At 37.8% G+C, this 26,373-nt stretch overlaps 2 protein-coding genes across 2 annotated transcripts; one reads left to right on the top strand and one right to left on the bottom strand.

Moving 5' to 3' along the window:
* The first annotated feature begins 1,134 nt into the window (after positions 1–1,134).
* Positions 1,135–11,095, top strand: LOC129748917 (beta-1,4-galactosyltransferase 4-like). The gene is made up of 4 exons (XM_055743720.1): positions 1,135–1,412; positions 10,102–10,648; positions 10,710–10,805; positions 10,908–11,095. Exons 1-4 carry the CDS (start codon positions 1,145–1,147, stop codon positions 11,089–11,091), a joined length of 1,095 nt encoding a protein of 364 aa, XP_055599695.1. The 5' UTR covers positions 1,135–1,144; the 3' UTR covers positions 11,092–11,095.
* On the bottom strand, positions 10,010–26,373 carry LOC129748918 (32 kDa beta-galactoside-binding lectin-like). The gene is made up of 3 exons (XM_055743721.1): positions 26,213–26,373; positions 25,994–26,076; positions 10,010–11,676 (listed from the first exon to the last, which is right to left on the bottom strand). The coding sequence occupies exons 1-3, from the start codon at positions 26,237–26,239 to the stop codon at positions 11,355–11,357; spliced, it is 432 nt and encodes a 143-aa protein (XP_055599696.1). The 5' UTR covers positions 26,240–26,373; the 3' UTR covers positions 10,010–11,354.

Genomic DNA, 26,373 nt, shown 5'->3' with positions numbered 1-26,373 from the left:
TGGATGAGTTTTGGACCAAAACGAAGCTTTTAAGACCCCAGGGTTTGAGAAGTTCAAAAATTACCCCAAATCGACTCAGTCTATTGTACATAGTAGTTGTAAGTAGTCGTTTTTAAAATTCCTCAAATTCTCATTTCACGGATGTGATAAATTCTTGCTAAATCTGATAGAATCAGGAAAATACAAATAGCTTAAAAAATTCCAATCATCAAAGTTGAAAAGGATATCCTGTGTCTCTTAGAGTATAAATATGTAACATTGTAACAAAAATCGAAATAAAAGTACATTTTCAAGTCAAGTTAGGGGAATAGTTCGAATCTAGTATAGTTCCTTCAGCTGGTTCAATCTGATGCCCGCAAGTTCCAAACAATGCCAATGCTTATTCTTCCCAGAATGATGTCGGCTTTTCCATTAGGCAGAGACATCCAGATGCACCGAAGTTAACTATAACAGGGTCTCTAGAAAAGCATAAAAGCTAAATATTCTCTTTATGTTTTGTCGATGTCACATGTTGAACTTTCCGGAAAAAATCTATTATTTTGATAACAGGATTTCAACTTATTAAACTATCGCAATTTTGCTAAAACTTTTATTGCTTACTGGAATTCAAATGAATGATTAATCTAATGTTATGTGTGCATGTCGTATGTCTTAGTCGAATTATTTACAAAATTTAGGGGAATAAGGGGTTAAAAAGGCGGTGTGGCGTTTGAAACTATGTCCAATCGTTTGTTCGGAAATTTTTACTAATGGTATTTTTTTGGCATAGATTTTGTTCGTGTAGGAGGAAATATATTGGATTTCTTCGCGGTGTACACCCTTTTTTGCCCATTTTGCATTGAATCTAATTAGATCACTAGAAGTTACAATGTAACATTTTGTATCCCCAAGAAACTATGTTTGAATGACGGTGGTTAGTTTAATCAGCTGGACAAGCAATGGAACCCGCCTAAGGTACGTAACCAACTGCTGATGATCATCAACTTACTTTCAAGTGAAGAAGCACTTGAATTGGATTTCTTGCACGTGTTCTAAATAGAGCAGCTACCTAATCCATTAGAATTCAGCATGAGAGTGAAAGCTATCGTGTGCGAAAACAAACTTATCGTGTCGATAGTCTTCATTCGTAGTTTTGTTCCAACAGATGGAATCGTTCAATCGAGAGTGGCTTCTGAAAGTGATTCTGGGCGCCGTTTTCTTGCTAATATTGCTCAATTTGATCAACTCGCGGTGGAACTCGCCATCGACGGAACTTATTCTTAGTGTCAACGATATTCCCAAAGTCGTTCACCTAGATGTCCATCAACATGTCATGGTTAACTCAGCAAACGTGGCCAATCGGACTGAGGACGAAAATAATGTGAAAGTGAAGTCGATCCTTCAAAACTGTCCTCCGGTTCCTCCTGGTCTAGGTGAGTGATCTAGCTGAGAGTTGCAGTGCCTAGCACATCAACACAGGCAAGATTTAAAAATGGTATGGAATTATGAGGCTGAATTCCACATAAAGTGTATCCAGATACAATAAATGCTACTAATTTTTTTTTACTCCGATATTTTTTTGTTAAAATTTTTTATCAAAAAAAATGTTTGAAACTTTTTTTTTCATTTGGACACATTTATGGGTTCTTGAATTAACGAAAAATTCACTGTTTGGACTTTTGTTACTCAGCTAGAATGTATGAGATATTTATTTACCCAACACACAATATCTTTTGTCAATATTTAATCGAGTTATTTTTGAGAAACAGTTTTGAGTCTCTAGAGCCACCATTTCTGACAATGCAGAGCTTTATCATTTTTAACAATGAATGACTAGTCCAGTCGTTTACCTCCCCACACCATTCGCAAAATTCGTTCGTTTTGACAAGTAAATTGATTTTGGTCCCCTGGTGACATATCTCGACCGATATTTATGATTTTGAATATATAAAATTTAAATCCATGTGTTATCAGTGAAAATAATGATCAAGTTACCACAATAAAATTAAAATTTTAATTTTAAAAAAATGGTTCATCTTTAAATGAGATACAACGCTGCAAAGCAAAAATTTTAAGATAGAGGTATTTTTTCGGAAATTATAGGCTATATATATATTTCATATATGATTGGAAAGATTTACTTTTCTGAATTTCAAAACTCATAAAATAATTTCAATAAGCCAAAGCGATTATAAGATATGGACATTCTGAGATGACATCTTTTTCGGGTTTTCTTTTTCCGTTCGGAGCAGAATCCAAACGTTCGAATAAGTTGCATCAACTAAAGTTTTGAAGATTCAGAAACTAGAATAAATTTTCGAAAACAATGAAGCTTAAATCATAAATATCGGTTAACATATGTCATCAGGAGAACGCGCGCAAACTCTTGGGCCATATTTGAACAGCAAATGAGTAAGTTTTTTTTATTGGTATACCAGCTGGATCACTTCCGGTGGTCACCGCACCGAACTCTATTTTTCGATTCTTTTCAATGTATATTGCATACTATGTTGTTGCATACAAAGTTTTTTTTTATCACACTATCCTTCTGACCAGGAAGGCCACTCAAAATTTATTTCTGATTTCCCGACTTTTTCCCGCACGGTTTCATGAATTTCCCGCTATATAAACGCTAATCGATTAAGCTTTCTTTTAGTGGTAAATACTGGTAAATGAACAATTAAAAGGTTTTTTTTTCAGTTATTTTTACCAATTAAACCGACATATCATTGATACGCAGAGTTTTTATTTAATTTTTAAAACTATGACACTTGAGTCGAAAACGTTAAACCAATAAGATTGTTCATGAGGAAAAAGGAGTAAGGTACAGCGGGGTGAGTATGGACGCGCGTCAGTGGGACGATGGCTGTTAAAACAATACTGGGCACTATTTTTTTTCAAACTTTTAATGCAGAATGTTAAATTTACTTGTAATCTATCCAATAATTGTAAAAAAGATAAGATAGCGGCAATAGCGGATGGTTACAGCGACTTTTTCCTAATTTTCTATTTTTAACTACGATGTCGAGTTGATGTGATCTTTTTCAATTGCAAATTTCTCATAAACTAGCTGGCTCGTGACGAAAAACTCCTCATTGAAACAATCCTTACATTCGAAACAATCAGTTAGGAAAAGAAACGGGCGGTTTAAAATGAAGAAAAAAGTTTTTATTTACAAAAACTAAAATGTTGTCTCCAAAGCTTATCTGGGGTAAGTGGAGACGGCTTTATACAGACTTGATGTTTGAATACACTTTTTTTCAATTTTCTCTCCTTTATCCAATACAATTTAGCTATATTTAGCATTCGGCTCGGTGGCTCCACTCGATTATCCCAAAGGTAAGCAATAAACCATGGTTTAATAGATTGAACTTGAGTCGGGATTTTATTCGTGTATTCCAATCATTATTCCTTAGACGCTGGCAGCAATTTTCGTGGTTGCGGCCAAGGTTACCACGACATCGAGCATATTGTTTGGTCGTGTGAGGTCCATCTTGTCGCTAGAACGAATTTTATAGACTCCCTTCGGGCCCGAGGAAAACCACCCTATGTTCCAGTGATAGATGTACTGGCTCTGATAGACTTGGACTACACTCTAATTCTCCTTGACTCAGATATGAAGGAAAATTATTCAAAATGCGCCAAAACTGGGAAAACTCAAATTTTGATTAGAACGGCAAAACTCAGAAATGAATAGTAGGGGTTTTAGCAAATTTTTAGTTGTTTTCAATCAGGCATTTTTTAAGACGCGTTTGAACGGTCTGAGCAAAAACAACTCAGAATTTTCAAAATTTGGACACAGTTTCGAAAGGGATTATATTTGTTTAAAGAAATTAATTGAAATTTCGGACTACATAAAAATCAATTAAACAAATCTTTCAAATAAATTTATTTACCATTGTATTTTGTTTTCGCTGAAGTTGGTGAGTGGCAACCAACATTTTCTGCTGTTCGGGGAGTAGCAGTCGGTTGTCATCTTTCCAGTCAGACGAATTGTACGATGGGCGTACTCGATCCTGGAGGACGTCCGTGTGGCCTATTCGCCAGTCGGGACTTACACCGATCCCAGCGTGGAACACAAAACCGCATCCGACGGGAATAGACCTGTAGAGGGAAAACCAGATTGAGAAGAATCGTAAATTTTCAAATCTTACCCGTCGCTTTTTTTTTCGCTGTTGCTGATTAGCAGCAAACAATTCCCGCTGTTCGATAAGTAGCGCATGTCGTTCCCCTCCGGCCAACAGACGAATTTCACAATGGCTTACTCGGTGGAGAGCGTCAAGTAATAACTGCCGTTCAGCCGGGAATTCACAAATCCTAGTGACAAAAAGCTGCGCCGCATCCGGTGGAAATCAACCTATAGAAGGAACAAATAAGATAAATACTACAAATAAAACCAATTCTAAAACCAATTCGCCGTCCGACTAACTTCTGTTTGAAAAACGTTCACTAACTTTTGTTTTCGAGACGCTCTGAGTTGTTTTCATTCATTCTCAGTGAAATAATGTGCGTAGTCGAATAGTAAAAAAATTTTGCTACCGCTGAAGAAAAATAACTCAGAATTTCGAAGGATTCCAATTCAGTTGTTTTCGTTTTCATACATGGTGCGACCGCTGAACCGAAATTATTCAGTCTCTGAACAATCTAAATTTACCATGTTCGAAACAAACCTTTTCCTAAAAGCTAGATCTTCGTCTATAATTCTTTTTATTTTCATATTTCCCTATCTATCTTCTTTTTTCTTCAGTGAACTGAATATAAGCACACAATTGTAATCAGATAAAACGAGTTTGGCTCCTTAAAGCCTAAAGGTATGAGCCGTTTTAAATAAAGAATTTACAAAAAAACCCCAACCTGGTATTGAAAAGACATACACCGTCCTAGTCGATTAAGGCTTTACAGTCTGAATAAATGACATGGGCAACTAAAGATTAACATTCAACACCCAGCACCGAGATGGGAATCGAAACCACGCAATCAGTGGACCAGTGATTACCGTCTTATCACGCTAACCACTCGAGCACCGAGACGTGCGTATTGGAATCATGTTCAGGTTCAGAGTTATGTAAAGGATCTGGATCTCGATCGGGATCGTCATCGGTATTTGAATCTTGCGGCACAACAGAATGATAAGGACCACAAATAAAGTTTGAGGATCAGGTTTCGGATTAGGATAAGAATTATCATTTGGCATCGTGTTCCTGATCCTTTTTGTATAGAGTTTTTGAAGTTAAGCAAAATATCAACACACTAGTAATAAGGATGAAGATGTTTAGTTGTGTTTGTATATTAAAAGCATCCGTAAGTTCAAATTGAGTCAATGCTGAACATAAACGAGGTTTTTACTGTCATTTTCAGAGGGCTTTGTAGTTATACTGACTACTCTCAGAGTTTGGTTTGACGAACTGTGAAAGCACTAATAACGGCTGCACATTTTCAACTTCGAAGTCGAAGAAATCAAGACCATCAAGAATGATTTAATTTAGATACATTTTTATCACATACCAAATTTTTGTACAGCACGAGTCAACTACAAAGTAATAACAAACTGAGAAGGCAATCCATCAATTGATCCGTTCTGAGTTAAGAGAGTTTTTTTTTTGAGCGATCACATACCATCTTTTCGTTCGTTCGCACTGCAAGTTCCCGCTTGTAGGGCAAACCACGCTTGGCCTACTAATGAAAGCAACTCTATCTGTATCTACCACTTCATAGTAGTTGGCCCATGCTGAGCAAAAATTTGATATGTGATGAAAATTCTACTCGCTCATTTACACCATCTTTAATTTCTTCAAACTTTCTATCCGTCTATAAAATTCCATAATATTGAAATGTTCTTACTTAAAAGGAAAAACCTTTCACAGATAAGGCCGATAAAATAATAAGTAAATATTATTACGGGTGAGTAAATTCTTCATCTATATATATAAAAAGCAATTTATGTATGTTTGTTTGTTTGTCCTCTATAGACTCAGCCGTCTTAAGAGCTAGAGGTCTGAAATTTGGCATGGATGTTCATTAGGACCAGGAAGGATGAAAAATGTTTTCAGATTTTCGGATGACCCCTTCTGAAGGGGGTCGTCCATAGAAGACAAATATTGTTTTCGCGATATTGACATTACTTTTTGTCGGATCGTGTTGAAAATTTGCACATGAATGTTTTGAAAGACGGGCAATTGATTTCAGGTGTCAAGGTGTGCGTAAGGGGTCAGCCAAAGGGGTCGTCCATATTAACTGTTTGCTGTTTTTGCGATATTGATGTTATTATACATTGGATTCAGATGAAAATTTGTACACGATTGTTTTGAGTGACGTGCAATCGATTGGAGGTATGAAATTCAGTGTAAGGGACCGGCAAAAGGGGTCGTCCATATTAACTTTCCAATATGTTAGTGATATTGACGTTTTTATACATTGGATTGGGATGAAAAACTTGCACATAGGTGTTATTAGGGACAAACAATTGATTTCACTTATCCAAATTAAAAACAGGGGTCGGCCAAGGGGGTCGTCCATATTAACTGTTCACTGTTAATGCGATATTGTCGTTATTATACATCGAATTCAGATGAAAATTGGTACACGAGAGTTTTGAGAGATGAGCGATGGATTTCAGATATTCAATTTAGTGTAAGGGGCCGGCAGAGGGGGTCGTCCATAGAAACCTTTCAATATTTTTGCAATATCGTCGTTATTTTACATTGGATTGGGATGAAAATTGGCACACGGTATTTTTCGGAGACGGGCAATCGATTTCAGATGTCAAATCCAAGGGTTTGACCCTTGCCAAGGGTCGACGCAAGGGGTTGTCCATATAAATTAATTTTTCGCTTTTTTGAGCAATATTGAAGTAATTATGCTCCCGTTCAAAGCAATCCATGAAAATTTTCACACGGGAGTTTTGAGGGAAAGCCAATCAATTTCAGATATCAAAGATTGTATAAGAGGCCACCGAGAAGGGTTTAACTTTTTGGCAATAATAGTGTTGTTATGCAACGATCGAGTTAAAATTTATACACGGGGGTTTTTTGGCACGGTCAATTGATTCCTGTTTTCAAATTTAGTAGCAGACGACAGAAAAAGTAATCTCCAATATTTTTGCAATTATTACTTAACAATGAATTCGAAAGTGCATCTGGAAAATTTTCGGCAATTGACTTTCATACAAACTGTTCATGCCATATTCCAAGTTCAAAGCGAAACGGAGTTCGTATGGGATCAGCTAGTAAAAAATAAAAAAAGAAAATATTTCTAAGTATTTTTCTCAGCATTTCATTGAGTATTCATTCACGGTAAACTTGAATAATTGCATAATAAATTTTGATTGTTTCACTGTGTGTCGTTAAGTGAGACTAACATTCTGAACTCTACGTCGACTTTTTAATTGTGGCTCCAAAGAGTCACTTACTGTGATGAGAATATGAACTTATTCTCTGTACACGCTTAACGTTTGAATTCAGTATCCATGATCATAACCATATTAATCATACTTGCTTGCAAAAAAAAATACTTTTAAACTCGGGTTTTTTTTTATTGAGTGGTTAGTGAACTAACTACCTGTACCAAGGGCCGTAGAAAGAACCGACTCATGGAGGGGGGGGGGGGGGGGGGGGGGTTTGGTGACTAATTTTTTTTCTATGATTTTTTGTCTAACAACACACGAATAAAAAAAAATTAAAAACAAATAATGTTTGTAACTATATGATTATTCATTTATAAATACTCATTGATAGTTTTCGTATGAAATTGTAACTTAATAGAAGACAAGAATGCCACAAGGATGGTAAAGTGTCATTAATAAAACCTTAAAAAAGTAACTTTAGAAAAGTGGTCCTTAGCCAAAAGGGTGAGCTAAATTTTTATTAATGAAACCTCTAGAAACAATATATGAAATTTGCTTTCCTCGACGGTGAAAATTTTTGAATTTCTTGTAGTCTGAAGTCTGGAGTCAGTAGTCTGAAGTCTGGTAGATCAAAGTTATTTGGTTTGAGCATAAGATAAGTTCTTTTTAGGGTAGCCTTCAATTTCTTAAAAAAAAACTTATTCTGTACTCAAATCAAACAAGCTCAATCTTCTAAACTCTTTTGCGAATTCCAAGATTCTAACAAAAACAGTAAAAGATTAAAAAATTTGAATCATATTTGCTTGATGCAAACTTGAACTAAATTTATGATTTTAGTTTTAAATTTGGCTTTAAAAAAAGCTGCAATATTAATAATTTTAAATACACCGAAAAACTAAGAAAAGCAGATTTTTTAGGTGAAGATCAGGTACATGTTTCTTAAACAGGAAATATTTTCCATACTAAAAATCTTGTACATGATTTTTTTTTAATTTAATTTGGGATATTTTGCAGGAATCAAAACATAGAAAGTTAAATTCTACTTTATATTTGTGATTTTCAGCTGAATTGTGTGTACAAACTCATTCTGATTAAAAACTTTGAAATTTGGAAATTGAATTGACAAGCAAATTTATAAGATTATATGTTCTCTTGAATTTCTCAACAATTATATGTTGATTGAAAAACTCATTCACAAGCTAAATCTTTTTCTGAATTTTAAATCTGAACTCTAAACCTGAATTCAAAAATTGAACTTTGAATCTGTTTCCGAATTTCTTTACGATTTCCGAAATGTACAAAAAATACGATTGCCGAATCTCAATTCCAGAACTTATTTTCATGAATCATTTATTTAAATTCTGTAGTGCTGGTTTCATCTTCATTCATTATTTCAATATTTATTTTAAATATGTTTTGTGAATCCGATTTAAAATGTGAATTTCGAATGGTGAATCAGAATCTGGTTTTCAATTTTGGATCGCCACTTAGAAGCTTTAAATGTTTAAATTTTGTGTTAGAATAAAGTTTAAGTACTTCGAATTTGAATATAAAACAAATTTCTTCTTTTTCCATATTCGGCAAACTTTTATCAAAATATTGAAAATGCTTTGATTTTCGAAAAACATTAGGGCTTATTCTGCGACTCACGAACTTTCACGTCTTCGTCCTGACTTCAGAAAATGCTTCAGAAAAGAAATTTTTGTATTGATGAGCTCTGAAGACCAAAAACAGCTCATCCAAACAAAAATTTCGAGGCTAGAGAGCCTCGCAAAGCCGAGTCGCAGAATAAGCCCAATGATTCAACAAGGATTTCAAAGCAGCTTTCCATTCCTAATTTCTTATGATTATTCGAAATGAAAATCAAGAATCCTAATCTTGATACAAAATCAGAAATACGAAAATATGTAGAATTTTGGTTATAGGAATATGGAACCAGAACTTCCAAAATGGATATTTCGAGCGTTTCGATGCACCCTTTAACCACCCAGAACCGTTGGACTCTCTGGAGCCACCTGTTTAAGCCAGATTAGCAATTATATTTTTAAAAAGTTATATGTATTATATACAATCTTAAAAATAAAATATAATAAACACTTACCGAAAGAGCAAGCTCATTCGGTTTGGGAAAAAGTGGTGGAAATTTTTACACATTTTGAAAATTTTACCATGCGAAAATGTTTTCAGGATCTTTACACATTTTTTTACAACACTTTTTATATTTCAGCCGAATGTGATTGAAAACCAACTATTTTTGCATCCCAGATTCCGAAAAAAAAGTGTTGTAAAAAAAGCTTGACGGTCATTTTAAAAACATTTTCGCATGCTAAAATTTAAAAAAAAATAAGCTAAAGTGTAAAAATTTCTTCCCAACACGAGTGAACTTTTTCTAAAAAAAATGTGCTGTTATTTTAGATTGCAATTTTCCGAACTTGATTAACTTTTTGAACTGAGACGATCGTCTAGTGAAAGGTTTGACAGGTAATCATTGATTGTTCATGGTGATAGAAAAGGGTAGTTTATATTTTTCAGCTTTGATTTTAAATTAAAAGGCAAAAATTCATTGTGCCATTTACGGCATGTTAGAAACTATTATCCTACAAATTTAGGAAACGGAGAAGATATTTTTATTCTCTTTGAAACCGTTTATTTTGACTACATTGTTATCAATACAAAGACGCTCTAATTCCAGTCCTCTGGATACCAACAATGGATTCACTCCCTCCAGACAGCTGAGAGTTACAAAAAAAACACTATCTTAACTTTCAAATATTTTACAGGTGGTCGTTACAAGCTAAACATGACGTACGAATCTTTATTCGTGTTAGAAAAAAGACGTTCTAACTGCTTGCAACCAGGAGGTCAATACACTCCCCGCGAATGCTTAGCACGGGATCGGGTTGCCATAATCGTTCCTTACCGGAACCGGATCCAACATCTGCCAATTTTCCTCAACAACATGCACCCATTCCTACAGAAACAGCAAATCGAATACGGAATCTACCTAGTAGAGCAGTCATCCGAATCCCAATTCAACCGAGCAATGTTGATGAACATTGGTTTCGTGGAAGCTTTGAGGGAGAAAAACTGGGACTGCATGGTGTTTCACGATGTGGATCTACTTCCAATGGATGATCGGAATCTTTATACCTGTCCAGATCAACCGCGGCACATGTCAGTTGCTGTGGACGTTTTTGGTTACCGCTTGCCCTATGATACTATCTTTGGTGGAGTTTCGGCAATGACCACCAAGCAGTTCCGGGCGATCAACGGATTCTCCAACTCTTTCTGGGGTTGGGGAGCTGAAGACGATGATTTGTATAACAGGTGGGTTGACTGCCATTTATATGATGTTTCTTTTTGAATTTGATCATAATAATTGCATCAGGCTCCAACATGCCGGGTTTCGAATTATTCGATATTCACCGAATATTGCTCGTTATACCATGCTGTACCACCGAAAAGAGAAGAGAGATCCTCGAAGGTGAGTGTTCAATTTCTCTCGTATTTGGGTTATGGAAGAACCGCTATATCGTAAATTTTAAAGCTGATGAGAACAAACTTTCTTTCGATTTACTCATGACAGGTTACAAATACTCAAGGATGGCGGAAAACGATTCCACACTGATGGTTTGAACTCGCTGCACTATCAACTACTCAATCATACCAAGATGACACTGTTCACCTGGATTCATGTAAAAATAATTCCTAATGCAAGTTTAGCACACATCGGAACGAATAAAACAATCCTCACTTCAGGCCTTTCCTAGTATCTTTTTTTAATGTTTCTTTTTTAACCCCAAGAAAGGAGTACGCTTACGGTCTTAAGTGTTAATAATCTTCTCACGATTTGAAGATATTTCTACTCCAAATAATTTTTGAAAAACCAAATTTTACCATATGTTTGTATTTTTTTCAGTAAATTTCGACATAATTTATCTCAACTTTCTAGTTTCAAACCCTTATGACTAAAAACATTTACGAATAAAAGAACGAATCCACCAGGATTTCAACAGTTGTCAAAGCATCATCATCATTCGGTAACGATGGCATCTACCTGGGCTCCCTCACCGATGTGAATGAATCGAACCGAAGCATACGGTTGCCGGTGAGCGAACTCACAGAAGTGGCACCCGTTCACGGCAATGCTGTAGCCTTCCGGTTTGACCGTGATCTGCACGTCGAAGTACGATTTCTTCTGGATCGGACAGCCTCCGTGTCGTTCTTCGATGCCCCAGGTGCGGAACTGGTAGGTATTGCGCACGATCACCTGATCCTTGACCCGGATGCTGATATGGAGCGGGGCGTCGTCACGGGGATTTACATTCGGGCCGGACTGGAGATTGATGTTGAATCTGGTTGGAAGAAAAAGCGAAGAACAGCACAGTTTAGAACGCAAGAAAGGGAAACAACCCCAAATATTCATCAGGAATCAAATCACTTCCATCTGTACCGTTGAGCCGTCAACACGTACGCCGGAGCATCGTATCGTTGCTGTGTACCTGCAGGAACATTTTACATTATTTATTTTTTCCTTACCTGTATTTCAATCAGCACTTTTCAGTGCTAAGATTATTTTCATTTTCTTTTATTCATATTTTCTCTTTTCTTTCCAGCATGGGGAAGTCATCGGCTGGCTCAAGGGCCGGTAGGAAACGAATTGCCGAGCCTAATTCAGGTCCATCGCCCAAAAAAGTTGAAATTTCCAACTCATTCGATGTCCTTCATAACATCGGTGATGAGGAAATATTCATATTTAATTCTGATAAGAGTGCTAAGAAACCTTCTTCTTCTTATACTCTTAAAAACGAAAAGATTCCACCAATAACGGTCACGATTCCTGACTTCAATGCCTTTCGAAAAGAAATCGTCACTTCCGTCAAAGATGTGAAGATTTCTTTTCAGATCGGTCGAAGGGGAACTGCTCGTATATTGGCGGAATCTTTTAATGATTTTCAAAAGGTTTTAAATTATTTGAATAATAAAAAACACCAATTTTTTACGTACGACACTAGAAGTGATCGTCCATTTAAAGTTGTACTTCGTGGTCTCACTGGCGATCAAACACCGGATGAGATCACAACTGAATTAAATTCTTTGTTAGGTTTTTCTCCAATTCAAGTAATTCAAATGAGGAAAAGAACCAACACGAATAATACCAGTAGTGTTGGTTTTGCTCCTGAGCTTTATTTGATCCATTTTAAAAAGGATCAGGTTAATAATTTGCAAATTCTTGAAAAGGCTCGTCTTATGTTTCATTGTAGAGTCAAATTCGAACCTTTTCGTAAATCTTCTACCAATTTTTTACAAAACATTACGCAATGTCGTCGTTGTCAAGCTTTTTGTCATGGCACTAAAAATTGTAGAATGAATGCCAGATGCATGTTTTGCGGCTCATTCGATCATGGAAAATCTAAATGCCTTTTTGGTGGTGATAAGCCAAAAACAGAATTTTTTAAGTGTGCGAATTGCGCAGGTAATCATTCCTCGAATTCTCTAGACTGTCCCGTTAGGGCAAAAATTGTTGCTTCTAGGAAAAATCCCAAAGTTTCCAGAAAAGTTTCTTCTCATCCTTCCTCTTTTTCGTCTTCACACGTCAGACCGGCAAACAACCTGCCTGTTCGCAGTCAGCCTCGGCCTACATTGGAATCACGGCTGGGTAATACCCGAAGTGATTTTAATGTTACCTGGGCTGATTCTGCGCCACAGACTCGTTGTTTATCGTTCTCAGAGGTGGTTGAAAATGGGTTGCCCTCTTCAGGTTTAACTAATAAAAATGGGAAAAAACCAAGTCTCAACGTTCATGCGAAGGCTTGGGAAAATCCCCGAAATTCAAATACTTGTTCTTCTCCTTCATTTTCTGATCCTAACAATTTTGTTGATTTGGGTGAGATTACTGAGGAAAAATTAAAATTTTTGCATCAAAATTTAATGGAAATGATGCAACTTATGTTGAAAGCAAATTCAATGTTTGAAGCTTTCCAAACTTCTTTTAATTATGCTAACAAAATTATTATGACTTTACGATTCCCTCATGGATCCAAATAGATGTTTAAATATTATGAATTGGAACGCTAGATCTTTGCTGGCTAACCAAGACGAGTTCTTTTTATTTTTGAAAACTCAAAACATACATATTGCTGCCATCACTGAAACTTTTTTAAAGCCAGACAATAACTTGAAAAGCAATGCTTTCTTTAAAATTTTACGAAATGATCGACTTGATCGACAAGGTGGGGGTGTAGCTATTGTCATCAATAGTCGTCTCAAATTTAGACTTCTTCCTTCTTTCAATACAAAAGTCTTAGAAACAATTGGAATTGAATTAGAAACTTCTATGGGGAAAATTATAATTGTTGCCGCATACTTGCCTTTTCAATGCAGCGGTGAACAGAAAAATTTTTTGAAGGGAGATTTACAAAAACTCACCAGAAATAAATCTAATTTTTTTATTATTGGTGACTTTAATGCAAAACACCGATCTTGGAATAATATTTCATCAAATTCTAATGGGAATATTTTGTTTAATGATTGCTCTGCAGGTTATTATACTGTTGAATATCCTAATGGGCATACTTGTTTTTCTTCAATTAGAAATCCTTCCACAATTGATTTGGTTCTAACTGATTTAGGCGAGCATTGTAGTCAATTAGTTACTCATGCGGACCTCGATTCAGACCACCTTCCAGTAACATTTTCTTTATCCCAAAGTCCCATTGAAAACCCTTTAAAATCAACTTTTAACTTTCAAAAGGCTAACTGGGAGAGATATATGAATTTTATTGAACGTAATTTAGATGTAAACGTTCCACTGAATTCAATAGAAGATATTGATTTGGCTGTAGAAAATTTGACAACTTCAATAGTCAATGCTAAAGCCGCTTCAATACCTAAAGTTAAACATAAATTTAATCAACCTTTAATTGATGATGATCTTCAGTTTTTGATACGACTGAAAAACATTCGTCGACGCCAATATCAACGTACTAGGGATCCTTATTTAAAATTTATTTATTGCGACCTTCAAAAAGAGATCAAACGTCGTTTAAATTTCATTCGTAATGAAAATTTTGCTAAAGCAGTAGAGGACATAAAACCCTACTCAAAGCCATTTTGGAAATTAACAAAAATTCTGAAAAAGCCCCAGAAGCCAATTCCTACTTTGAAAGATGGGGATAAACTTCTTTTAACTAATTCAGAAAAGGCTCAAAAATTAGCCCAACAATTTGAGTCTGCTCATGATTTTAATTTAAACGTTGTTAGTCCTATTGACGCTCAAATTTCCCTAGAATTTGATGATATTCTTTCAAAGCAAAATGTGTTTGAAAGTTCTTGTGAGACAAATATTGATGAACTTAAATTGATTTTCAAAAAATTTAAAAACATGAAAGCTCCGGGGGAAGATGGGATTTTTTATATTCTTATTAAAAAGTTGCCTGAAAGCACTTTAAATTTTTTAGTTAAAATCTTCAACAAATGTTTTCACTTGGCTTATTTTCCCAATAAATTGAAAAATGCCAAAGTAACTCCAATTTTGAAACCTGGAAAAAGTGCTTCAGAGCCTTCAAGTTATCGACCAATTAGTTTGCTTCCTTCTTTAAGTAAACTATTTGAGAGAGTTATTTTGAATAGAATGATGATTCACATTAATCAGAACTCTGTTTTCCCTGATGAACAATTTGGTTTTCGTCATGGACATTCTACTACACATCAACTTTTGAGTGTAACTAATATGATTAACGCTTGCAAATCTGAAGGTTATTCAACTGGTGTTGCTCTTCTTGATATTGAAAAAGCTTTTGACAGTGTTTGGCACAAAGGTTTAGTAGCTAAATTAGCTCGATTTGATTTTCCTATATATCTCACCAAAATTATTCAAAATTATTTGACTAGCCGAACCTTACAAGTAAGCTATCAAAATTCATGCTCTGAAAGGACACTCATTAGAGCTGGTGTCCCTCAGGGTAGTATACTTGGGCCAATCTTATACAATATTTTTACTTCTGATCTTCCTGATGTACCAGAAGGAAAAGGTAGAAGATTATATGCTGATGATACTTTGCTTTCAGCCAAAGGTCGAAATTTACGGGTGGTACGCAGTAGATTGCAACAAAATTTAAATTCCTTTTTGAATTACTTGAAAATGTGGAAAATTTCTCCTAACGCTTCCAAAACTCAACTTATTTTATTTCCCCATAAGCCAAGAGTAAATTTTTTAAAACCTAATGAAAATCATTCCATAACTTTTAATGGGGTTTCATTAGAATGGTCTGATCACGTGAAGTACTTGGGACTTACACTTGATCGGAATCTTACTTTTAAAAATCACATTGAAGATATTCAATCTAAATGTAATAAATACACTAAATCTCTTTATTCTCTCATCAACAGGAAATCCAGGTTGTGTCTGCGAAATAAGATGTTAATCTACAAACAGGTCTTTCGACCAGCGATAATGTATGCAGTTCCGATTTGGTCTAGCTGCTGCGCGACGAGGAAGAAAGCCATCCAGAGGATTCAGAACAAGGTTCTGAAAATGATTTTGCGGCTTCCACCTTGGCACAGCACCGAAGATCTTCATCGGATTGCAGGCATAGAATCGATCGGAGAGATGGCCAACAACATCATCTCCAACTTCAGAGGCAAATCGATGCAGTCTTCCATCGCAGAGATTCGTTCTCTTTACAATTAAGTTAGTTTTTAGGATTTAGGATTAAGTTTATACATTTTTTTTTTTGCTCAACAGGATATTCTCCTATAAATCAAATTATTTATTGCTTAAGCAAATTTAAATCAAATAAACAATGTTTAAAATAAACTGTATCAAAGAGTTGAACTGATCATAATTGATCTGAACACTTTAATTTAACTTTAATAATGTAACTTAAAAGTAATGATTAAAAGACTAATAAAGACATATTTAAAAAAAAAAAAAACCCCAAATATTCATGCAACTCAAGTCAGCTGAAGTAGCCTCAATGAAATATTAACAAATATTTTAAAGGAACTGGAAATACCTACTTAACATATTTTAAAAATATTTGTTCCTTTCTTCGACTCTCTTAGCTTTAATCGAATAATCTAGACTGCGGTGAACCCGTGCACCCATGGTTACATATATACAGACATAGTGTCTACATTGAGTCGAGTTCAAGTTTGAATAAGGAAAAAAAAACTTCTTACCAAAATTGTGATGCTTTGGCGACATCGAAAAGATACTGTTACATTTTAAGAATAACGTTCGGTTTGCATAGGGAACCTGCCATTTTTCATAGAGTTATGAATGAAGTGAGTGTGAAAAGATCATGTTGGTACACTGCATCCATGAACTTATAGTTTTTCCAGGTTCTCCTGATACTTAGACGAATGATTCAGGCTACTCCTTTTTCACCTAAAAAAGTATTGTCTGCTGTTGATTTTTTTTCAATTTTTTGGCTTTAGGCTTCGAAACACGCAATAAATTAATTAGATGACGATATTTTCGAAATCAATGAACAACAGCAGAAGAGACTCTTGGAATTCTTTAATTTGTTTCAGTATTATTCATAGTTTCAGCACGGATTTTGCCATAACGATCCACGGCAACAAATTAGCTGACTTTCACATCGTTCGTGCAAGACCCAAGCAACCAAAAGTCGCATAAAACAGGTACAAAAACGCTTACTCAGCCCCATCATTGATATGAAATCCGTTCTATGCAGCTCAAAATTTAAGTTCTTATGGATACTTTCAAGTTCCAAAACAAGTCTTAATGATCCAGCTTCCAGCGGCCTTTTTATTCAGCTTCCAAAAAATCGTTAAATGAGCAAAAAAAATCTCTCTCTATCTCAACTGCACCCTAGGCATCGGTTTATATCACCTTCTCCGATTATTTGCTATGTTCCAAACTCGACTAGTTGCTCAATTGCTTCTTTCCTGCATTTCCTACATATATTGCATCGGAATGGTCTCTCAATTATCAAATAACTTATTGAAAAAAAACTTGCCCGGCTTGAGGATCGAACCCCTACCTTCGTGTTGAGAATCGAACACGCTACCACTAGACCACGCCTAGATGTTGTTCAAACTGAAACTAAAACTCGATGTGGTGATTTGATTTTGAAAGCACCTCATTGCACTTTTTATGACTTAGTAAATCTCGTTTTGAGCACTTTTGTGCACTTTATGTGACTAGTCCCATACAACGCACATATAAATCACTTTTTAAGCTTTCAAGTTCATTAATGAGTACATATAGTTCACTCATGGGAATTGGGCAAAATAAGGCACATACAACGTACATATTGATAGCTTTTGCAGCTTTCGAGTTCATTAATGAGTACATAAAGTTCATTTAATGGAATTGGGCAGTTGATTCTCTTTGTCAGCCAATATGTAACTTTCAAAGCCTTCATTCAAGTAAATATGTGACTTTTGGTTGCTTGGGGATAGCTTTGCCATGAAGTCCAAACTAACGCTATCTATACTGACGTGTCCGCTGCTTTCGATAAAGTAAATCACGATAATGCAATCGCTAAAACTCGAACGCTTAGGATTCTGTGGATACCTACTGGACTGCTTTCGAAGCTACTTAACGGGACAGCGTTATCAGCTCAAACTGGAAACTTCTTCCCAATACAATTCTCCCCTTGTTCAGGTGTGCCTCAGGGAAGCCACTTGGGACCGATAATTTTTGTCATCTATTTTAACGATGTACTCATTATAATTGATGGCCCTAAACATGCCTATGCCGATGACCTCAAACTTTTCCATACCATACACGGTCAAGGCGACATCGATATCTTGCAAAGGCAGTTCAATACTTTCGCTAACTGGTGTGACACCAACTGCCTGCCGCTGCTGGTCATTTTATTTTCTCGCAAGCGGAGTACACTCTTGGTAACGAAGCCATCGCCCGGATGGACTACATCAACAATTCCGGAGATATCCTTGATCATCGGTTGGAGTTTAAAACTTATACGAATTACATCGTTGATAAAGCTTCTAGAAGTCTTGGCTTCTTATTTCGCGCAACCAAGGAGTTTAAAGATTTATTGCAGCATAGTTCGCTCAACTTTCGAATGTGCATCTGCAGTTTGGTGATAATTCTATCAGAATGAAACTGAACGATTAGAGGCTATCCAGCGGCGCTTCATGCGAGATATGCCCTTCGACACCTGAACTGGCAAGATCCTTTTCGTTTGCCCTGTTACGAAAGCCGTTATCGCTTAATTGATTGAGACACGCTTTATGTCCGTCGTAAGGCTCCACGTGTTTTAGTCGTAGCAGTGCGTAGTCGTGCGACCCCGAAGGGTTAAGGAAACAAAATCTGAAGCTCTATGTTCCCATCCGGCTGAACAACTACGGAGCCAACAGCGCTAATAGGAATATTGAGAATTTTCAACAGCTTTGCCGAGTACTTCGACTTGGTATCGAGGACTGTGTAGATTTAAGAAGCTTTTAATTCTATTATGTGGGAAAACTGTTCTGGGAACGCCAAAGTCAAAGTACTCCGAAAAACGGTCGAAGGTTTTAAGGATGCCTATAGAGCGCTGTTCAGCCGAACGGGAACGTAGAATTGCAGATTCTGGTTTCTCAATCCTCGCGGTCGCACGTTGAGAGGAATAGCTTCCAGCAGCACGGGACAGTCAATCCTCGATGTAAGGAGATCCGCAACGACCAAAGCACGTGTAGCATTTCTTTGGACTTGATGCGTTTCTAAGTTTATCAGGCGGCAACTATTCTCATAACTGGGCAAACGAAAAGGATCTTGCCAGTTCAGGTGTCGAAGGGCATATCGCATGAAGCGCATGAAGCGCATGAAGCGCCACTGGATAGCCTCGATTCGTTCAACTCCATTCTGGTAGAAAAGGCACCAGACAGCAGAAGCATACTCAAGAACGAAACGAACTATGCTACAATATAAGCTTTTTGAGCAGTACACATTTTTAAATTCTTTAGCACCAGTCAGTAAAACTGCTGAACTACCGTTGCAGGAAATCGATGTCGTCTTTACCATTGGTGTGATACAGTTTCAAATCATCGGCATAAGCGAGTTTTGGGCCATCAAGAAGCGAGATAACAACATTCAAATAGATGACAAAAATTATTGGTCCTAAATGGCTTCCTTACGGCACTCCGGAAGAGCCGAGAAACTATCTCGCGAAGGATTCTCCAGTATGAACGGACAACTTTCGTCCCTCCGAAATCACTCCAGTAAAGATCTACAGAAGCCCAAACGACCTAGCTTTGCGAGAGCAATCTCGTGGTTAACTTTATCAAACGCAGCATACAAATCTGTATAAATAGCATCGGTGTTAGCAGATGAGGCATTTTTTTTTTTTCATGGCAACTCTGTTTGTTCATGAATGTTGTGGTTTTTTCGATGGTTTTTAAAACTATTTTTTAAAGTGTTAGAGTAACTTTTTAGTATAACTGTCCAATCCTTCTTAAAAATAAAACAGTAAAAAACTCGGGATATATCGAGTATCTGTTACTATTTGAAGGTTTTAGTGCGAAAATCGTGTGTGAAGTGACGTGCTTTGCGAGTAGCATCTATTGACTGAGATCGTGCATGTAAACAATCCTACTCGATTTTTTTCAAATCGAAGCGACATCTAGTGGTCAATAGCGAAACTTTCCGAAGCTGCTCGAAAAAAGGTCTAGCTTGGAAAATCGTCTGCATACCTTCCGGCGTTATGGAACACACCTGCTCGAACTGCAATGAGGCCATCACCGAAATCGAGCAAATAACTTGCAAAGGGGTTTGCGGCAACCGATTTCATATTGTATGCACAGGTTTGACGAAAAGCTTAGCGCGACAAATAGATTCGCTCTCAAAAAACGTTTTCTGGTTTTGTGATGACTGCGCTGCCCTTATGTCTAATGCCAGTTTCCGTCCAATGGCCTTTAATGCCCCAACCGAAACAAATCCACTAGTGCAGCTCACGAATGCAATTACCGAATTGCGCACCGATATTCAGCAGCTTGCCCCAAAACCAGTACGCACCCCTTTATGGAACAAATCAACACCCACGTCGGAGCTCAGGCGCCCATTGAAGCGCGTTCGAGTTCCCGATGCTGTTACGGCTGAACCTTGCCAACTTGGTTCAAAGCAAGCATCAGGGAATATTGCTTCCATTCCTTTGTGCGACGATGAAAATTCAAAGCTTTTTTGGCTTTACTTGTCGCGAATCAAACCGGATGTATCTGAAGACGCTGTCAAGTCGATGGTTGCTGCTAACATTGGTGTGGAAGATGCAAACGTGGTAAAATTAGTCCCCAGAGGGAGCGACACCACATCTTTCCGATTCATTTCCTTTAAAGTTGGCATCTCACCGGACTTGAAAAAGAAGGCATTGGATCCAGAATCTTGGCCGAAAGGTTTACTCTTCCGAGAGTTTATCGACTACGGCTCTCGTCTGTTTCGTTGAATGTAATAATGATCATCAATATCGACAATCTTTCGGACCTACTACCTATCACCACTGGACATCGGGACGCACCACTCATGCCATTTTGGAAGCCATCTTCCCTGACCACCAACGATCACATGTTCCTGCCTCAAGTCGTCCCTTTTTACGATCAGGTGGTCCAGGGGGAGGCTTCCAAATGCCATGTTCCATCACGAACCCGTCGGATCAGTTGCTTTCTCATCGTTTACACTACAAAGCTGAAAACTCGTCGATTGGATATCCGGGGTGCATCGAAATTAGCACATTGGAGGCCCCCGAGCCCTTCGTCACAGTCGCGCAGTTTCCAGCCAGCGTCATCAGTCGCTCCGGCCCTGTGTTCGAATTAGGCAAGGGGGCTCTCCAGCCTGTGCAGTCAGGCAAGTACTCTTCATTTCCTTTTGATTCGTCCAGTGACTGCCCTACACCTTGCAGCTTTCGTCTGGTTGATTATCGGCTGAATGGAAGGTTAACCGAAAATGTACCACTTGACGAATTGGAACCCTCAACTGATGGCCTATCCGAGTATTTGCTGATTGGATCACCGGGACGCAACGAACTTAGCACAATGGAGGCCCCCGAGCCCTTCGCCACAGTCGCGCAGTTTCCAGCCAGCGACAGCAGTCGTCCCGGCCCTGTGTGCGAAGAAGGCAACGGGGCTCTCCAGCCTGTGCAGTCAGGCAAGTTTTCTTCTTCATCTCCCGCTGCGTTCAGTGACCGCTTCTCGAATTTCAGAACCCGTCCTGTCCATCATCAGAATACACCACAACACTCATTCAATTCGCCCAGTGGTCTCCGGCTGTACTATCAAAACGTCAAAGTTGAACGCTGCGACTAAGCAATACCGAATATACAATCGAATTTGCTATCGCCGTTATGTGGATCGCATTCAGAGTGAGTTTCGTCGCAATCCAAAAAAGTTCTGGAAATTTGTGAACTCAAAACGGAAGGAGTCCGGGCTTCCAGCTACACTCCAATTGAACAACCGTATTGCCAAGTCACCTGCTGAAAAATGCTGTCTTTTTGCGACGCACTTCGTTAGTGTTTTTTCAGATAAGTCGCCATCTGCCAGTCAATCGAATGCTGCCGTAACACGACTACCTGTCGATGTGCTCGATCTGGATGTTTTTGCTGTTAGCGAGGAAATGGTTTCAGAAGCTATCATTAATTTGAAAAATTCGACTTCAGCCGGACAGGACGGAATACCGGCGTGCGTACTGAAAAATTGTCGCAATGTACTGGTGAAACCTCTTACGCGTATTTTTAATCAGTCTCTAGAACAGCAAAAATTCCCTGCCATCTGGAAAAAATCATTTATGTGCCCAGTATACAAAAAAGGTGACAAAAAAGATGTTCTTAACTACAGAGGTGTCACATCGCTAGCTGCCTGCTCGAAGGTATTTGAGAAGATCGTCAACAATGTCATGTTTTCAGCTTGCCGGAACTGGATCTCTGAGAACCAGCATGGATTTGTTCCTAAACGCTCGGTAACTTCGAACCTGATGGTTTTCACATCCTTCTGCATATCAAATATGGATGACGGCAAACAAATCGATGCGATATATACCGATATTTCGGCGGCATTTGATTCTGTAAACCACGATATTCTGCTGAAAAAACTGCATCGATTGGGGTTTTCCGAACGAATGTGCGCGTGGATTAGAAGCTACCTAACGGATCGTCGATTGGCTGTTAAAATTGGTTCTGCTGAATCCTCTGACTTTATTCCAAAGTCCGGGGTACCCCAAGGTAGCAATTTGGGTCCTTTACTGTTTACGCTGTTCTGTAATGACATCAATTTTTTGCTCACTGGGTGTGGAGTTTTGCTGTATGCGGATGACTTAAAAATATTCCTAGTCATAAACAGTCAATCTGACTGCCTCGAGTTGCAACGCTTCTTAGACACAGTTGTGAACTGGTGCGCTAACAATTTACTTGTTTTGAGTGTTGCGAAATGCTGTATTATCACATTTGGGCGCAGGAAAAATCCCTTTGTGTATGATTACAATGTTATGGGCGAGCAGTTGCATCGTGTTGAGGAGATTAAGGATCTTGGCGTTTTGTTGGACAGTCAAATGACTTTTAAGCGGCATTACTCTAAGGTACTCGAGAAGGCTAACCGTATGCTGGGATTTATCATACGTCTGAGCAAAGAATTCACAGATCCGGTCTGCTTGCGAGCTCTGTATTGCTGTCTGGTGCGATCAATACTGGAATCCGCGAATCTTGTATGGTGGCCTTTTGAAGCCGCATGGACAGCACGCTTTGAAGCAATTCAACGTCGGTTCGTACGTTACGCTCTTCGAGAGCTACCTTGGGAGAATCCTTTAAATTTACCGCCATACGCACAACGTTGTGCCCTGCTTGGACTTCATACGCTGTCGGATCGTCGTTCCATCGGTCAATCGCTGTTCGTGGTAAAAATTCTTCGGAACGAAATTGATTGCCCCTGGCTACTTTCTCGCTGTAATATTTATGCGCCAGAACGCACTCTACGAAATAGAAACTGGTTATCTCTGGAACCGAGAAGTACGCGTTATGGAAGCAACGACCCTCTTCGTTCAGCAAAAATATGCTTCCTTAGTTATTATACTATCTTTGACTTTCATGTATCCACTTTAACCTTTCGACGCCGTATTGAATCTGAATTAAGTGTTCAACTACGAAGTTGGGTAAAACTATCGTGCTTTGTACAACTAACATTAAGATGATCATTAAGACACCCATGTCAGATGATTTTATTTTATATAAATAAATAAATAAAACCGTTTCAAAAAAGTAGCTGGCATTACATCCGGGCCCTTAGAAGTAGAGTTTTTGTAGTTTGACGGTTGCTTTTAAGATAGCTGCATCGTCGACGAGAATTCCAATTAAGTAAGAGCCTAGAGGTGAGACATTACTCACAGCCCTCGTCAGTTGTTCTGCAGAAATGGACCCGTTTGTGAAAACGCTCGAAAATTTCTCAGCGAACAGATTACAGATTCCAGGGTCAGTGCTAGCATTATCTGTTCTCGAAATTTCGTTGTAACCGGTTCAGATATGCAACGTTTGCTGGCTTTCTATAAGCAGAGTTCAGTTTGAGGGATTTCTTCTATCATGTTGAGGTACTAGTGCTTTAGTTCTCTAGTAACCCAGGGAGTTCGTAGATCACCATCAACGCTGCGTTTTGGCATATGGCAATCGATAGTGTTGTTAAGAATATTCGAAAAAATTTCCGCAGCTGCGTTAGGATCAGAGAAATCTAGTTCATCTTCTCGATTGATAGATTCCAGAACGAGGGAGATAGCTTCGAAGTCGGCATTCTTGAAATCATGCAGAAGGATCTTGTTTTCTCTGCGGGAGTAAATATCCTGGCAACATCGAGTGAGAGCACTAAGGCGGGGTGATGTAGGACAGGCTTTACAAGGGGAGCAGGAGTTAAATTCGATGGATCATGTGGTGGAACGCCGCCATCTTATGCTGGAACGAGTGGCTGGAGGTGATCGGTATTACCCTCGTGGTATTCGTCGGTTTCTATAAATTTCAAGTTGGAATAGGCCTTCATCTCTTCTTACCAGAACATGATGTTAAAAGTTCTTCAAGAAAATATTTGTTTACTATATAAAAAATGTCATCGACGTATCTCCACCATCTTTCAGGTAATAAAACTTGATTTTCAAGAGTCTCCTCCAAATAAGCCCTAAACAGTTCACACAAGAAAGGAAGCATGGGGTTTCCCGTTTGTGCCCCTTTGTGTATCTATAGAACAAATCTCTAAATTTTAAGAAAGTTTGTCCCATACACAAGTCCACCAATTTCTTGTAGTTTCTCACTTTGAGTTTCCAAGTGCTGCCATTGTGTTTTTGAAGCAACCAATTGTCTAACAGATTAGAAGCTTCTTAAATGGAAACACTTGGAAACAAAACTGAAACAAAAGAAACCACGATCTCGTCCTCTTCGAATCCTTTCAACGCTTGGAGCTGGTTGACGAATTCAAGTGTGTTGGTTACCGATATTTTTTCATAAATTCAGCCGCTCGCTGCGATTCCGACTCTGATCCGTCCCTGGCCTGGAGAACAGCCGTGCACGGCCACCTTCTCAGTCTGCATGCGACCAAAGCATCCACTGGGGTCCGGTACTCGATCTCCGCTTAGGTTATCCGCATCCCAGCCGGCACCCCGGGAATGCTGAGTGGAGTTTTGAATAAGAGATGATATGATCACTATGGGGCCTGCTGATTTCTATGCTATTTTTTTTAAATACAGGCCAGATAAGACATGCGGAGGAGACTATACATTCAAACTAAGTCGCGTTATCTTTACTTCTCCTTTTTAGCTAATGCCGTTTGGTTGAAAATAGGAACCTGCTAGTTTTCAAAGAGTGATGCATAGAGTAGTGTTAAAAACAAATCTTCATCAATTAAAGATTGACGAGTTATGTTTTGGTCTAAATTAAATTTTTTAATTTGTTAAGAGTATTTGCAAAACAGATTGATTTCCAGTGCCGTTTAGACCGATCTTGGAATCATTGCTTCCACAGTTAAAGTAGGAATATGTTTCTTGATTTCATCAGGTTTATAAGAAATCACAAAATGGATTCAGTGAGACTCGTGCTAGAAGCAAATGTGAATTATAATTTCCGTTTAAAAAAAAACTCTGTTTAAATCTTTTGATAAAGGCAATTGTCAAAACGGATTGGGATTTCTGATTATGGCAGTATAAAAAAAAACTTCAAACAGTGCCAGGCAAATTGCTTCTTCGAAATCGGAATAGATTGGAGCCAGCAAAACTTGCAAGAGATAAGCACAATAAAATCATCGATATCGGTACTAATCACCGCCTCATGATAACATTCGCAGATATTGGTAATGAGTTTCTCCTTTAATACTCGATTAGCTTAGGTTTTCGCGTTACACCAATTTGTATTTGTTACTTGATCAAAATTTAAATTTTCATTAAGCCAACTGTTCACACTGTTCACTTTTATGTGTTTTACATAACTTTTTTTTTAACAAACATATCTTCATTCGAAATACTTCAGTCTGAACACATTGTTCAGAAATTATGTTATTTTATAAGGTGTGAAAATAAGTCACTCTTGGGTGTGGCTGGAATATTGGGGTCCGTTTTTCAATATTTTGTTCCTATGATTCTTTATGGTTATAAAAAAGTATATTTTAACAAACCAGTTATCAAAAGATAGGGTTGGAAAATAAAAAAAAAATACCCCCCAAAACGATAAGTTAACACCCTTAGATACTTACTGGTCATGAGTCATGCGTCCCCGGATGATAATCTTCCGATAGAGGCCAAGCCCTGCCGGCATATATCCAAGAAAGGGGGAAGGCTACAATTAAACAAGGAAAGATAAAAGTTAGATTGATTGATACAATGTCATCCTGTTTTAATCATCACTTTCCACTAATCACACTTCAAACGTTATTTTATTCTGTTCTAAATTTTAACTCATATTCAACACTTACAACGTTGTACACTGGCAGTTGAGACATTTTGATCTCTTTTGGTTTAGGCTTTCGGTTTATAGTTTTAAATAGATATGCTAAGTATGTGAGAGAAGTTTTGAAAAACAGATCCTGGATCCAATCGATTCCGCCAGTCGGTCGATACTGATTGGCAAGTTGAG

Source organism: Uranotaenia lowii, chromosome 2 (genome assembly GCF_029784155.1).
Source record: "Uranotaenia lowii strain MFRU-FL chromosome 2, ASM2978415v1, whole genome shotgun sequence".
NCBI classification, from domain to species: Eukaryota; Metazoa; Arthropoda; class Insecta; order Diptera; family Culicidae; genus Uranotaenia; species Uranotaenia lowii.
Note: the sequence above shows the minus strand (reverse complement) of the source record. Positions and strands in the feature narration are given on the sequence as shown.